This window comes from Belonocnema kinseyi, chromosome 3 (assembly GCF_010883055.1).
Source record: "Belonocnema kinseyi isolate 2016_QV_RU_SX_M_011 chromosome 3, B_treatae_v1, whole genome shotgun sequence".
NCBI classification, from domain to species: Eukaryota; Metazoa; Arthropoda; class Insecta; order Hymenoptera; family Cynipidae; genus Belonocnema; species Belonocnema kinseyi.
Genome location: NC_046659.1, coordinates 67499142 through 67515694, shown reverse-complemented (window position 1 = coordinate 67515694; position 16553 = coordinate 67499142). Strand labels below are relative to the sequence as shown.

Here is a 16553-nt window from a genome sequence, read left to right as displayed (position 1 = left end):
CTTCTCATCATCTGCTAATAGAACTACATCGTCCGCGTATGCTAGAGAGTATAGTTTGCTATTACCCAAAGCCGTTCTTCCTTTCCCTTTCTCCTTTAGCTTCCCCTCTAAGTCTCCCAATAGGATACTAAATAGTAACGGACTCAAAGGGCACCCTTGCCTTAGACCTCGGCTTGTCCAGAAAACCTGCCCTTTTTTCGTTCCTATTTTCACCCTAATCCTGGTTTCAGTAAAAATTTCCTTTATCCTCTCCACTAACTTTTCCTCTACTCCCCTCTCTTTCATTGACTGCCATAGTACTTTTCTATTCACTGAATCAAACGCTGCTTTGAAATCTACGAACAAAGCGACTAGTCTCCCTTGCTTTAGCATTTATTAATATTTGTTTTTTAGAAGCTCTTTCTGCAATGGAAGTTAATTGTGATAAATGGAATAACTTCACTTATAAGGGAGGGTCGTTTTCCCTTAAAGACATCTGGGGGGAAGGAATTTTTTGGGGTGTTCCAAAACACAGAAGAACAATAGAAAAACGTTGGAGGCGAAAATTCGGTCATCCAGATTATCACCTGAAATTATTAAAACCAAGGACGAATCTTATTACGTGTCACTCTTGTGGTCACGCTCACGAAGCAGGAATTCTTTGCGGTAATATTTTAAATAGTAAAAAATTATTCATAATTATTAATTTATTATAATTTAATAACTCCGATTTAAGATAATATATGTTCAACTTTTTAAAGCACACTGTTATGGAAGAATCAAAGAAGAAACTACAAAAATGCAGGAAGCAATTGTACAGAATTTAGGACTCGACCCGGTTGAAAAGGAAGTTATTGTTCTATATGAAGGTGAAAAAGTGGATAAGACGAAAGAGTTTTGGAAGGTATACCAATTTAATGTTTTAATACGAAATTTAGATCAGCTTTCATAGTCAAAAGTAATATAAATCAATTCTAATTTAAATTTGAGAAATTAAATTCAGAATAAATCAAAATTTAAGATCCTCTTTAAACGAAATTCTTGGAAAATAAAAAAATACCAAGAACCCAATGAATTAAATGTGGACGCTCTTGAATGTCTCCATAAGAATAAAAAATAAAATAAAACGGGAGTATTACAGACTAATGTGCTTGAAAAAAGTAATGAAAGTTAACTAATTTAAGCTAAAAATTAACTAATTTTTTACACAAAACATGACCAAAAATGACTACTGTCCACACAGAAGAGGCCTGTGATGTGAATATAAAGTCAAAAATGTCGATTTGTTTTTTGTACTTATATATCGCATAAATGTATTTAATTCCTTGGTTTTTACTTCAAAATTTAATTTACGAAATGCAAAGGTACGCAAAAATGTCACATTTACGTAGACTACAGAATAGAGAAAAACTCAAATTCTACAAAGTAAAATTGAATTGAATGAAATCAGACTTATTCAATAATCTCATACTGAAAAAATAATAATATTAAAAAATAATTAACGAATATTTTGTTTTAGCAACAGCGAAAACATTTGTTTCGTTTTAAAAATTCAAGCTTACCTCGTAAGCTTAATTTTTTCAGATTTTTCATAGTTTTAGGAATTTTTTACATTTTTATGCTGAAATACGAAAATTTTCGTTTGGCAATTTGGCACAGATTTTCTTTGTTTTCGTGGATGGAAAAATCGCAGGGTGAAGAATAAAGAATACAGAATTTACAGTATATGGAAATCAGGTCTTCATTTCATAACTCTGAAAATTGAATTTCTAAATATTCAGCAAACTTCAATTTAGACATTACATTACATTGATAATTCGGTAGAAAAAAGGTTCGGAATTAACGCAAAATTTTCAGAAGGATAAAATAAAGACCTGATAAAGCATGGATTTTTTTTCATTTTTATCTCTACGAGTTTTAATCCGCGAAAATAAAATATAAAAGTCTGATTTGAATAAATTGAATATTACATTGCAGAATTTTAGTTTTTCTCTATTCTATAAAGTACATAATTAATGTGATACTATTCTGTACCTTTGCATTTTGGAAATGAAATTTCGAAATAAAAATAAAGTCATTTAATAAACTTATGTGATACATAGTTAAAAAACACAATGAGTATTATTATTTTTAAATTAGGCAGGTTCCACATTTGAAGTTCGTCTCAGGGACGGAATATGTTGAATTTTAGAGGAAGTTAGGCGATACGTATCTTTCCGATTTGCGAAAAAAGTTTTGTCTGCGCAGTTTATGCGTATTTAAGCTTTTTGATTTGTTTAAAAAAGCACAACATTTTTCTTTAAACCTCTATAACTTTTCATTCATTCACTTTTATTTTTAAATGTTGAAATAAAAGTTTTCACGTCTAAAAAAATTATATGATAAATCACCTTTTGGATGAAAATAAAAAAGGTGGGGTTTTCCTGAAAATCTTGATAATTTTTTTCTTCATATATTGAAAACATGAAAAAAATATATTTTTTCTGGAAAATCCCACCTTTATTATTTTTTACAATATTTTTGAAAAGTTTCTGCTAATATAATGAAGGCATCTTGTCAGCTTTATGCGGGCTAAACCATTTTTAAAGCCGGGAGAATTTTTTTTCCCTCAAAATATTATTTTTGAATTTTTCCTGTAAACACTGCAAGATATGGTGAAAGGGCAAAAGAGTGTGGGTTTTTTTTTTTTTAGAGAAAATCGTTTTGATATTTTCGAAAGATCCGTCGCCATTTGGGTAATTTTGAATCTTTTTATAATTTTGCGGTGGATTTTAAATAAAGACAGCTATAATTACGTCGAATTTTTTTTTTTTGCAAATGGGAAGAAATACGTAACGCCTAAGTTCCTGGAAATGAACAGGAATTTTGTGAGACCTGGAAAAATCAGGAAATTACAGTGAATGTATTTTTTGACCGTGAGCTTTACAAATTTTATAAGGAAAATCTGTCCAAGTTCGATTTCAAACATGTTTTCAGATAATCAGTTGAATTTGTATCGTCCTTCATTACATCATTCATTTTATAATGCGGAATGCGAATATCTTTTACTTAACAAAATTTTCCATTTTAGATTTTTATTTTTAAGTGCACTTTTTTATTTTAAAGAATTTTAACACGCATGCAATCTTGGAAGGCTTAGACAATTAAAAATTAAACGGCTTTGAAATTGAAAATTTTTTATGCAAGCAAATTTTTACTTGATCAACTGTAAATATAAATTATTTTGAAAATTTAATCGATTTGTTAATACGATTCTAAATCCGTTCAAAACTTTCAGAGTTCAGCGTTAAAAATTAAACTGTTTTAATTAAAAAACTTTAGTCGTAAGAAAATGTAAATAATTTTTAACTGAATTGTTTGAAATAATAAGCCTTGAATCTTTGAAATTTCAAGGAGCTTTTAAACTTTGAACGCAAAGATTTGAATTGTGCTATTTAAAAAATGATTAATTTGTAAGTGAAATTGTTGCATTTTGATGCATAATTAACAATTGGACCCTTATTATTAATAGAAAAATTCAAGTAATTTACGGAGATATTTAGAGGTTTTAAAAAGATTTAGAATTAATTAAAAACTTGAAATGATTTCAAATAATTTAAACGAAGTGTGTGTTCCGATGAAATTCGGCTATTCGTTTCGAAATTCCAGTGCAAATATCCATGGCCCCATAAAAAAACAAAATGTATATTTTCGCTGATTTTGAACAAAAAATGCATAAGCCTTTAAGAATTGTCAAAGGCTCCTAAAGATTAAAAATATTTTCTTGAGATTGCTAGGAAATTGAAAATGATTTTTTATTCTGAACAAATGTTTGAAATTTGAATCATTTTTAAAGATATTTAGAAGTTGTGAAAAACTATTAATAATAATTTTAAATTTGAAACGACATATGTATTTTTCAAGACATTGAAATAAAATGTTGAAGTTTTTCAAGGATATTTTAACTATTGAAAATAAAAATAATTCAATTTATAATGTAAAAAAGGGATCAGTTAAAAAAGTTGAATCGTTCAAGTTTTAATGTTTTTACCTTAAAATTGATTAAATTCTATACTTGTTTAATTTTCAAATTTATTAATTAATTTTGCAATTTAGTGCATTACAAATAATCACATGTATTTGTATTTTTGGAAATTAATCTGAATCTTTGAACTCTACAGTTTATAAAAGTTCAAAATTCTAAATTTTTCCGTTTAAATGCATTGAATGTAAAATTATTCAATTGAAAAGTATTAGTACTTTCCATTTTATAGGTTAAGTTATTGAGCATTTTTATAAAAAATGTGAATTAAAAAACTTTTTAACTTCAATTTTAAGAATTGAAAAAGTTCCATTTTGAGTGATTTAATTGCAATTCATTTTTCAATAATTCAAATGGAAAAATGATTAGCTTTAGAGTTAGAATTTTTTAATTAAGTTGGCCGTGAAAAATGATTGCGAGCCAGGAAAAACCCGAGAATTGTTTTCTTCAATTAAAACGGCCACCCTGATTAGTTAAGTATAAAAAAAATAATTAGGCCGCAACCGCTTTCAATTTGAAAGTATCGTTTTTTTGCAAAGTTTTTTGATACTAAAATATGTATCAATATGAAGAAACAAAGGACCGTCTAAAATTATTTTCTACAGATTAAATTTATACCTTCATGCAATAGATTACTATACAGATTTCATACATAAATTACGTATATTTCCTTTTTTTTATCTAAAATTGAGATCGAGAAATGTGATTTAAGTGACCATTTTCTTTGAAAAAAGTGACTTAAAGAAAAGATTATTAAAGCGACTCTGTAGCAGCCGTGAAAATAAAAACAGAAGGAAAAAAAGCTCCAATTCTCCTTTCTTCTCTCATTATTAATTATTTTTGTTTAAAAAAAAAAGTAAAAGACGATAAAAAAAAGGAAAGGGATTTGGAAAATATTTTCTTTTCCTCTTTTTTTATTTATTTTTAAATTTCCAATAATTTTGTAGTTAAATTATCATTGTTCGATCGTATTACATAATATTTTCCCTATACAGAATCAGCGTATAGTTGAACTGCCTCAAAAAAGACCAGAGTGGTTCCATAAAAATTTGCTGCAGCCAACAACACAAGAACCATCTGATAGTACGGAAGTAAAACCTACAAATCTAGCCTAAATGTATATTCTCATTAAAGATGGTAGATTAATTCTTTAAGATTTATTCAGTTTGTTTTAATTGGATACATTGTTTTTCATTTGCTGAGTATAAAAAATAAATAGGAAGTACATAAACCTAGTTTTTCATTTAAATTTCCTAAACCTCATAGGTGGTTTTTAATATGTTCCTAATATACTTTTCCTACTTTAAACATTTTTTTGAAGGTGTCTCTAAAAACTATGTAATGCTAGGACGAATCTTAGTTTCAGAAAGAAAACGTGATACATTTCGTAAACTGTAATACTGTAAATTATTCAAATATTTTTGGGCTTCGAAATGATCTTTAATTTGCCATAATTGAAAAGTAGTTAAGAATATTAATGTTCTATTGTTTGTACTTTTGTACTTTGAATTTTCGCAAGTCTTATTTATACAGTAATAAAAAGTATACTTTTCTGCTTAACTATTTTTCTTTCTTATGCAAGTTGTTTAACATTATAATATATATATATATATATATATATATGCATAGCATCTATTATATTCGATCTCTGCGGGCTCTTACAACAAAGCCGTTGTTAATTTTCGTAAATTTTGTGATTACTGCACTATATACACCTAATACAAAAGTTGGCCCAGTGGAATTAGCTTCTCATCACAGCAATTATTCGAAAATACACTCAAAAATTCATTTGACTCAGATTCATGTTTAAAAATGATAAATTAGGAGTAAATTTACCTCTAATGGTTCACTTCTACGTCATCGTTTCTAAAATGAGTTAAGACGTGTTCGTGAAAAGCTGTAAACGATGTCGATTTTCCGTAGGAAACACCGCACAGTGGACAAATTTTGTTGCTGCTATCACTATCGTTTTCTTCGGCGTTCGAACAATCTTCTGTGATTGAATTTTCGGAAGAGGGAATATTGCACCCGGATTGGTTTTCCTTTATATTAATGTCCAAGTCAATTTGTGTTCCGGTTTGACACAGTATTTTGGACGCGTTTTTTCGGCAAGTTTTACACGGTTTGCCTGTAAGAGAGAATATTATTGTGATAAGGTTGTGATTATACAGGGTTTCTAAAGAAGTCCGCTTTCAAAATTCCATGACTTTTAAATTTAGTGTAAATAGAAAATCTATTAATTATAATTTTGTAAATTTCATGCCTCAAAGTCCTTTTGGGATCAAATATAGGGTAAATTATCAAGATAAATGCATAACACTTCAGAATAATTCAAGTTAAATTCGAAATAATTCAAATTAATTGGAAAACATTTTGAAAATCAAAAGAAGTTCCACTGACTTCCGTAAAATTGGAATAAATTAAAAGAAATTTAATGTAAACGAGAATTCGATGAAAATCATAAAAATTCAAGGCAAATTAAAAGAAATCGAATGAATTGAAAACAATTCCAAAATATGAAAAGACTTAATTGAATTCAGTAAATTTGAAATAGACATAGATAGAATTCAAGGGGATTCGAAAGAATTTGATTAAATACCTAAGAATTCAAGGCGAGGTTTAAAGAAATTAGGATCAATTAAATAAAAACTTTTTTAAATTCAAGAAAATCCGTTAAATTAAATATAATTGAGTAAATTTAGATGAATTCAAGTAAATTAAAAAATCGAAGAGAATTACAAAGAATTTAAAAGAAATCTTTTAAAATTCCTTAAAACCTTTTAGGACCTGTAAAATCGTTCCATATATTCTGAAATTCTAGAAAATTCTTTATACTAAGATATCTCAAACGCTTTGAAATCCCTTCAAATTAATTAAATTAATTAATAATTCCTTGGAAGCTTTTAAAATATCCTAAAATATTCTCAACTAGGCCATTTTTAAAATGCCTTAGAAGTTTTGAAACTACCCTGAAACCCCTATCAAATTATTGACATTTATTAAAAATCTTTAAAAATACCCTGAAATACTTTTAAAAAAAGCGAGACAATTCAGAGATAGGTAGGGACCAAACCTTGAAAATAGGGCACTTTAGGAATCTTAACTGAATATATGGTACATTCGGGAGTGAGGCCTGAAATTTCAAATTTGAAAAAATAGGGTCATAACATTATTTAAGTAATCAACTTATGTGCAGTCCGAATTTAAAAGTTGTTGTGTAGTTCAATTTTAGAAAGTCTACAATGTAAAATCACCTTTATTTTTCAAGCAAAATTTCCAGTTTTATAACCTAATATTTAAAAAGTTTAAAAAATGAACTTCAATGTTGACTTAAAATTTTATTCTGCAGTTTATAAATTATGAAAATTATTTATTTTTGGCAGGCTTATTAGTCTTTTCCTTATTCTCCTCTTTTTCTCGTCTTTCGACTTAAATACGAACTGAGTTAATAAAACCCAAAGAGAAAATATTATTTTTCATTTAAGGTTTATTCTTTTCTGTTAAAAAGTCTACTTTTAAATTTTTGGTTAAAAATTTGATTCACATTTTTTGACAAACCAAATTTTATTTGGTTGAAAATTGAACGGTTTTGTTAAATATTCATCTGGTTCAAAATTAATGTGTCGGTCGAAAATTAAGTTTGTGGTTGCAAATTCAACTGTATTGTAGAAAATTCGTATTTTCGACTTGAAAATTGAACTATTTGATTAAAAATTGAAAACTGTTGTTTGCAATTCTTTTTTTAAAAATAAATTTAACTGTTTTTATATAAATATTTATTTATTAAAAATATTAATATATTTTTTGATGAAAATTAAATTACATTCTGAAAAGTTCAGTATTTTTATTGAAGCTTCACGATTTTAGTTGAAAATTATATCTCTTAACCAAAATTTAACTACTCCATTTTTTTAATTGATTTTTTTCATTTAAAAAATTACACTATTTAGTGATACAATTTTAGAAATGAGAACAATATCAACTAAAAATTAATCAAATGAAATTTGTATCAATATCACATATTGTTCAAACTATCTAGTTGCAAAACTGATGTAATTTGATCAAAATTCATAATTTTGGTAAAAAATTCAACTAGCTGGTTAAAAATGGATTTATTTTGTTGAAAATTCTTCTTTTAAGGCCATGTGACGAGTGGGTCACGTGACCAGATTCCTACCTTACCGCCACTTTTTTTATTTCCCAACTTATTTTCACACGAAGCACTACATCGAATTGAAAATTTGGGATAATGAATAAGAAGTACTAAGAAAGTTGGGTCTGATCCTAAATTTCAATAATTATGAAAAACAAGAATTATTTACAACAAAAAACTTGTTTCATGATTATACAAATTAAGGACCAGACCCACCATTCTTAGTGCTTCTTGTTTAGTATCCCAGATTTTCAACTCGATGTGGCGATTCATGTAAAAATAAGTTGGAAAATAAAAAAAGTGACGGTAAGCTAGGAATCTGGCCACGTGACCCGCTCATCACATGGCCTTAAAGAAAATAATAGTTTGTTATTCAAAAATGCAACTGCTTTATAGAAAATGAATCTGTTTTAGTTGAGGTTTCAAATATTTGATTGAAATCCGTTTTTATTTTTTAATAAATCCATCCCTTTTTATAAAAATATGTATTTATTTTAAATATTAGTATATTTTTTTATGAATATTAAATCACTTTCTTAAAAGTTCAGTTTTTTCATTGAAGATTTACAATCTTAGTTAAAAATTCGTTTTTTTGTGATTATAAATTAATTTTGTATCTGAAAATTTAAATATATTGCTGAAAATACAACTTATGGATTGAAAATTAAATTTTTTGTTGAAAATTCGTTTCTTAATTGAAAATTAATTCTCTTAATGAAAATTTAACTACTTCATTTTTTAAATTGATCTTTTCATTTAAAAAATTCGACTATTTAGTTATACATTTTTAGAAATGCGAGAAATATAAACTAAAAATTAATAAAATAAAATTTAATTAAAAATGTATGTATTTCGTTGAGAATTTTTCTCTGCTAATAGAAAATGAATCTTTTTGAATGAAAATTTAAATAGTTGATTAAAAATGAACACAGTGAAGAAATAATCTTTTTCCCAGAAAATTAATCTTCTTTGTTGAAAATTCAACTGTATCATAGAAAGCTTATCTTTTTGGTTGAAAATGCAACTGTGTGGTTGCCAATTAGTCTTCTGTGATTAAGAATTAAACTATATTTTCGGAAATTTCTCCTTTTTGGTTCAATTCAACTGTTTTGTAGAAAATTCGTATTTTCGACTCAAAATTGAACCAGTCGAAGAAAAATGTATTTATTTTGTTGGAAATTGGTTTTTATTTTTTAATAAATCCATCTATCTTTATAGAAATATGTATTTATTTTTAATATGAATATATTTTTCGATGGAAATTAAAATAATTTTTTAAAAATTCTGTTTTCTGATTGAAGACTCACAATTTTAGTCGAAAATTCGATTTTTTTTGAGATTAAAAATGAATTTGTTTATCTAAAGCAATATAAACTACAAATTAATCAAATAAAATTTGGATCAACATCACATCTTTTTCAAACTATCTAGCTGAAAAATTGACGTAATTTGTTGAAAATTCAACTATTTGGTTAAAAATTTACATATTTCGTTGAAAATTTTCCTTTTTTAGTTGAAAATTAATTTTCTTGAATGAAAATTTAAATAGTTGGTTAAAAATGCATGTATATTGCGGATAATTACTCTTTTTGGTGGAAAATTAAATTTTCTTGGTTAAAAATTTAATTATTTGGCTAAAAATGCAACTGTTTTTTAAAGAAACTTTGTATTTTGGTTAAAAATTCAATAGTTATTTGGCAATTACTCTGTTTTGGTTGAGGATTCAACTATTATATTATAAATTTGATATTTTTGGTTCAACTGTTTTGTACAACATTCATATTTTGGGTTCGAAAAAGAGAACATTTGATAGAATAATTTAACTATTCGCTTGGAAATGTATGTACATCGATGAAAATTCGTCTTTTTTTTGGAAGAAAATCAATTTTCCCGATGAAAATTCAAATGTTTGGGTTAAAGTTAATCTGTTTTAGTTGAGAATACAAATATTTTGTTAAAAATTCGTATTCGTTGGTTAAATCCAACTGTTTTTAATTTCAAATTAAAATTTTCTTGTTCCCATATCAATTATTACATTTTTTTGAAAATTCATCTTTTAAAGTTGAAAAGTCAATTCCTTCGTTGAACTACTTTCCAAAAAGTTGAGATTGTTGGTAGAAGATTCATAATTTTAGCTAAAAATTATATTTTTTTACATTAATAAATTTTTTACATTGGTTTGGTGAAGGATTCAACGATGTTGTTGAAAATTCGTCCTTCTTGTTTCCATTCAACTATTCTTAATTTAAAATGAAAATATTTTATAGCTTAAAATATCAACTATTAAATTTTTTTAAAGAATTCATCTTTCTTCGTTTAAAATTCAATAATAAGACCCGACCCCCAATCATCTAACGTTATTTTTGGGAAACACCTAAACTAATTCACGAAAAAAAATTTAGTAAGAAAAAAATTACGTAAGGCCGAGGCCAAGAACCCTGTTACATTTTATTACGTTATGATTAATATTCTCGTGAAAATACTGACCTTTTTTTAAAGTCTTAATCTTCTCAATTATTCTCTTTAATCTCGTCTGCTGACTCAAAAGCGTATCTTTCGTGTGAGATAATCTGATCTCATGGTGTTTTAATTGCTCTAAGGAATCCGTATCAGCATCTTCAGGATAAGTGAATCCCACGTTTTGTAAATTTAAATCCGAACTGCTTTGTAGCTCCACCATCTGGAAAGAGTATATCAAACTTATTAAAATAGAAAATAATGAAAAAAAAACAACCAATTTTATAATCGATTCTGATTAAAATGCAAAGAATTGTACCTCTGCGCACTGTTGTTCTAGATCTGATTTTTCTAACATTATGCTGTTGATGAGCCTCAAAGAAATTTCTTCTAAACTCTGATCTTTCGTACCTGTCAAAAAAAGAGATTCATCTTCTTTTTTAATTATAATTGATTGCAGTAAAGGAATTTAGTCATTAAAGTGTTTTTAACAAACCTCCATCAGTTGAAAGAAGACATTTCTGAGGATCAGTCTTATCAGGGCATGAAACTTCCTTAAAACTATAAGCTAAAATATCTACTGGTTGAGTTGATGGGTGCTTTTTGAGTGTATCTGATATTTTAGTCAATCGGTTTCCCAACGTTTTGTTGGCCCTCGTCAATCTTGTTAATCTATTCCACAGTTGTCGATTTTCCGCTGCTACCATAAATATATGGTGGTTCAGTTGTGATCTCTGCTTTGTTAATTCTTCCACTTTTTCCTAAAAATGTATTGAAAGAAGATATTTGAATTAATGTATCGGGCTTAAGATGGATGATGCCTAATATGCCGAAGGTATTTTTATTATGAGACCCGGAAAAACCGTCAAATGACAGTGAATTTATTTTTTGAGCGGGAATTTTACAAATTTTTAGAAACAAAAAAACTGTCCTACTTTGATTCCAACCGTATTTTAATAATTAATTAAGTTGTTATCTTTTTCAATTATAATATTCAATTTAGAATGCGTAATTCGAAAATCTTTCACTTTAAAAATTTTCCATTTTTAATGCTTAATTGGACATTTTAATAAAAAAAAAACGTGTGAACGCAGTTTTAAAGATTTAATGAAAAATTAGAAGCGTTTGTAATCAAAGATTTTGGATACAACCCGTTTTTAGTTGATGACCTTTGAATATAAATTAATTAATGCTTTTTAAAATTGTACTGTATTTTAGGATTTAAAAAGTAATTAATAATTTAGTTTACAAGACGATTCGGAATCAGTTTAGAATTTGTAGATTCTAACGTTAAAAATTAATCGGTTTCGATTGGAAAGTCTTATTAGTTAAACAAATGTAAATGCCCGATTGAAATTTTATAAACTATTTTAAATTTTAAAATAATTTCGAAATAATATATTCATAATTACAGGCTTTTAATAATTTTAAAATAATATTTCAATATTAAACATTCCATTAAAAAAAAATTCAATTTGAAAAATTTTAATTGTACATTTTTTAAATTGTTCTATTCAAAAAAATTAATTTGTAACTCAAATTGTTGAATTCTTCCGTTTTAATAACAATTGGACATCTATTATTCTTAGAAAAGATTCGAGTAAGTTGAAGAAATATTCAGAAGTTTTGAAAAAATTCAAAATTAATTTATAATTTGAAATTACTTCAAATAATTTAAAAGAAGTGTCTACGTATACTGAAAAATAACAAATAGTTCACGGCCTAATTTAAAACAAAATGTAGATTTTTTCAGATTTCGAACAAAAAACTTAGAAGCTTTTTAAGAATTTTGAAATTTTGAAACGCTTCAGAAGAATAAAAAACATTTTCTTGGTAAAATGAAAACGATTTATTTTGAAAAAATAATTTTAAGAGAATATTTAAAAAGATGTAGAAAGATTTACAACATTATCAAAAATGAATGTCAAAGATTTTAAGAATTTTTTTTTCATTAGGCAGGATTTTAAAAAAGCTCGTAGGAAAATTTTTAGAAGAAATACGAATCATTTAAAAAGATGTTCAGAAGCTCTGAAAACAATTTTAAATAATTAAAAATTTAAAAAACGTAAAACAACATGTAGATGTTTAAAGATTTTTAAATAAAAATTTGAAGCATTTTAAGGATTTTAAAACAATTTAAAATTAAAATAATTTAACTTTTAATTTAAAACGTGGTCAATTTATTTAAACAATGTAATTGTTTAAATTTTATGTTTAAATTCCACATAAAAGTTACAGAAATGTTATTTGACGGTTTTACTGCATTTAATTTAAAACTGTTTAGTTGAAAAGTGTTAGTAGCTTTCATTTTATACATGTAAATTATTTAGCAATTGAATATAACATTTTTTATCACAAAAACTTTTAATCTTGAAGTTTGAAGTTCAAGAGTTCCACTGTAAGTGCTTTAATTTTCAGCTAAGTTTTTATTATTTAAAATGGAAATTTGTTTAGATTTTGATTTCGAGTTTTTAAATTTCATTGACAGTACAAAAATATTTGCGAATTGGGAAAAAAAGCGGGAAATGGCCGAAAATTTGTTTTCTTTGCCTGAAACGGCCACAAAACCTCGGTAAAGGCTCATTTTTGATAGACTATTATTGTCTGCCATCCCATGATATTTTAAAAATGAAAATTAAAGCAAGAAAGGTTTTGATAAAAGTCGATTTTAGAATTGAATTGATATATAATGCAGAAAATTTCCTCAAAATATACCAGTAAATGTTGCCAACCATTTTTTTTCTGGATTTTTCATTGATCATTCTGTGGCATCCCACAAATATTAGAAGATAAAAATTAAATGAATTAATCGGGTATTTTTGGAATAAAGTCGGCTTTGGATTTAATTAGTTCAAAATGCAATACATCTTTGTACATATATTATATTTCATATGTTACTTGAAATTTAATATTACGAATCACAGTAGAATTAAGTGCAACCATAATACATTTTTTTATTTTAAGACAAATTTTTGTAATTCGAATGAATTAAATCCGGAAATTGACTACTTCGAAAAAGGGCCACATGGATTATTTTAATTTTCGTCTTCAAATTTCTTGGGATTTCAGAGATCCACAATCAATTCAAAAATCCAAGAGAAAAAATATTAGGCAACATTTGCTATAATTTTTTAGGCAAAGGAGCAATTCTTTCGTGAAGAATAGAAAAAACAATTTTTTTATAAAAAAAAGGTTATATATTTTAAAATAATGCTAAATGATGTTTTAATCAAAATTGAGAATTTTTTTATGTTTAAAATTGTTTTCTTAATCAATAATATTTGTTTTCAAACAAATACTATCATTAAAAATTCGATCGTAATACTCATGAGTATTATTAAATATTTCATCCATATTAAAAAGAAAAAAGTTAAAATTTAGTTATTTTAACCGAAAAAATTATTTATACCATAAAAAAGAATATTTTTCAACAAAGCAGTTACATTTTTTGCAAAAATTATGGCTTTTTAAGAAAATGGTTAAAATATATAAAAAAATTGTTAAATTATCAAACAAAAAAGATTGAACTTTATCCAAAAATAGTTGCATTTCTAACCAAATAGTTAAAGAATAATGATGAATTTTTAAGTCACTTGTATTTCTCGAAATAACTGTTTGTAAAATTGTTAAATCTTTAACCCGAAAATATGAATTTTCAACAAAACATATCAATTTTCTACCAAAGAAATGAAAGTTCACGCAAAATATAATTTTTTAACAAAGGCGTTCAAGATTCATCCAAGTAGTTTGGATTTCCAATTAAAAAAGACTTAATTTGGAACAAAATAATTCAAGTTTCAATCAAAGAGATGAATTTTCAACTCAAATTATGAATCTTCAATTGGAATAGTTAAACTTCAATTGAAAAAATTATTTTTCAATAAAAAAGAAGAACGGATTTTCAAATAGAGGTGAATTTTCAACTAAAATAATTAATCTTCAACAAAAACAAAAATTTTACAAAGTGGTTCCATCTTCAATCAAGTAGATCAATTTTCAACTAAAAAATATGAATTTTCAACGACTAAATATTTCAACCAAACAAATTTTTTAACTTTAATAAAAAAAATTTTCATTTGAACCAAACAGACGAATTTTCAATACCAAAATATGAATTTTCCAAAAAACTGTTAAATTTTCAACAAATCAGGATGACTTTTTAACAAATAATTGAATTTCCGTCAGGAGGAATATAAATTAAAACAATTTCAAGGATCTTGATTGGAAATATTTCCACAGATGTCAAAATATTTCCAAACATTTTTTTAGGACTTTCAAATATTTCTAGATATTCAGACGAGGTTTATTGTAGAAATTTAATTAACAAGTTTCATTTAAATTATATTCATGGGATTTCGAATATTTATACTTTTTTAAAATGGATTTTTACGTTTTCTAATCATTTCTAGGGATTCTTAAGGATTTTAAGACAAGTAAAAAATTTCAAAGGATTTTGTAGGATTTCCAAGTATTGTCCACTCGCGAAGATCGATCGATAAAAAAAGTGGTCGAACCTGAAAACAAAATATACCTTTGCATTCATCTTGACGCGGACGAAAAAATTTTCTTATCAACACCTTTAATTCGACAATTATTATTCAAGATAAACAATAAAAACGTACTAAATTTTCTGATCGAAAATCGATGTTTTCTTAAACACAACTCGCGATTATTCGACCGTTTGTTGATAAAAATGTAAAAAAATGTTATGGTGTATTTTCAATACATAAGGTTTACATTATAAAATATTAAATTATAAAATATTATATTATATTGCAATGTACAAACCCTTAAAACGAGAACTTCATCTTCTTCCGAATTTAGTTCACTTCTGACTACACTTGCAGCTCCGTCTTTTCCACATTCTAATCTCAAACGAACATTTTCTTCTTCAACAGCAGCTAATCTTGCTTGCAAATGCTGACAACGTTCTTTCATTGTTTGAAATGCAACTCGAAGAGCATATTGTGATTCCAGATTATCATCTTCGGGAATTTCTATTCCACTCAGAATACTCATATCTGTATTTGCACCTTTATGAAGGGAAATCATTTGATAATAGAAGAAACCAAGTCAAATTTGAAAAAAAAGAAACCATTGTTTCATGAGTACAGTTTGAAAGTACTTCAATAGAATATGCATAGAAAACACTAGAATGTCGAGAGAATTATATGTTAAAAATACAATGTTTATGTACGATCTAGAAATCCAAACTAAGTTAAAACTAAGATTTATTTTAAGCCATTGAGGAACATTTTTATTTCAATATTTATTATAAATTTACCTGAAGTTTAAGTATAGATAATAAAGTTGTGGAACGACGTAGTTCGGATGATTTTCAAGTAATTGCTCGAAATGTGATTCCCCTTTCTTGTTGTTCATATCATTTTCACGTTATGCACTTTTTGACAGTGATATCAGCTGATCACAAATACAACAATAGTTCCCCATATTGCCGCCAGTAACGCCACTGTACGAATTGAAGAAAACCGGTAGATTTCAAGTGCTTCAATTTAGCAATTTGTTCATTTTAAACGTGGATTTTGAAATTAAAAAAATTAAGAATCATAGAGGCTTGGATAGTGTACACAAGGCAATCAGTATTATTATCAAAAATGTAGAAAAATATATAAATAAATAGTATTATCCATTAAAATGGGCCGAAACTATTGAATTTTGACCAATCGAATCCCGACTATAAGATATTTTTGCCTTTTTTAGGCAGGATGAGCCAGCAATTTCATTTTTTATTTTTGTCAATAATTTATTTAACCACTAAAACTTTAAAATTATTTATTTTTCAAATTCAAATTTGGCTTTCTATGAGTGCAAGAATTATGGTCCTTCTATGTAGAAATTGTTGGCTATAATTAATAATGAAAAATAAAAAATTAACAAAATTATTTTGACGAAGTTAGGATTTTGTAAAAATTCGCAGAAAAT

The 16553-nt window shown here is 26.3% G+C and overlaps 2 protein-coding genes across 4 annotated transcripts in view; one reads left to right on the top strand and one right to left on the bottom strand.

The window, feature by feature from the left end:
• LOC117169562 (39S ribosomal protein L32, mitochondrial) overlaps positions 1-5231 on the top strand; it is an 8138-nt gene extending 2907 nt beyond the window's left edge. The window contains exons 2-4 of the mRNA XM_033355991.1: positions 394-645; positions 741-883; positions 4996-5231. Coding sequence (XP_033211882.1) covers positions 394-645; positions 741-883; positions 4996-5115 — 515 coding nt within the window. The 3' untranslated portion in view covers positions 5116-5231. The remainder of the gene's footprint in view (positions 1-393; positions 646-740; positions 884-4995) is intronic.
• LOC117169561 (protein spindle-F) lies at positions 5008-16037 on the bottom strand. 3 transcript variants are annotated; one of them, XM_033355988.1, is made up of 6 exons: positions 15895-16037; positions 15399-15643; positions 11107-11371; positions 10930-11045; positions 10641-10833; positions 5008-6128 (listed from the first exon to the last, which is right to left on the bottom strand). In XM_033355988.1, exons 2-6 carry the CDS (start codon positions 15627-15629, stop codon positions 5839-5841), a joined length of 1095 nt encoding a protein of 364 aa, XP_033211879.1. In that variant the 5' UTR covers positions 15630-15643; positions 15895-16037; the 3' UTR covers positions 5008-5838. The 3 variants fall into 3 exon arrangements, with proteins under 3 accessions (XP_033211879.1, XP_033211880.1, XP_033211881.1); XM_033355989.1 differs by having other exon boundaries at positions 10930-11042; XM_033355990.1 differs by having other exon boundaries at positions 10930-11021.
• Between the last annotated feature and the right edge of the window lie 516 nt (positions 16038-16553).

Bases quoted from the DNA above. Each gene is read 5' to 3' on its own strand.
- LOC117169561 (XM_033355988.1), bottom strand. From the start codon at position 15,629: ATGAGTATTCTGAGTGGAATAGAAATTCCCGAAGATGATAATCTGGAA. The intron at 11,372-15,398 runs GTTTGTACATTG...ATACATTTTTAG, and splicing joins ATGAAGTTCTCGTTTTAAGG to GAAAAAGTGGAAGAATTAAC. The intron at 10,834-10,929 runs GTACAATTCTTT...TACTCTTTCCAG, and splicing joins TAGAACAACAGTGCGCAGAG to ATGGTGGAGCTACAAAGCAG.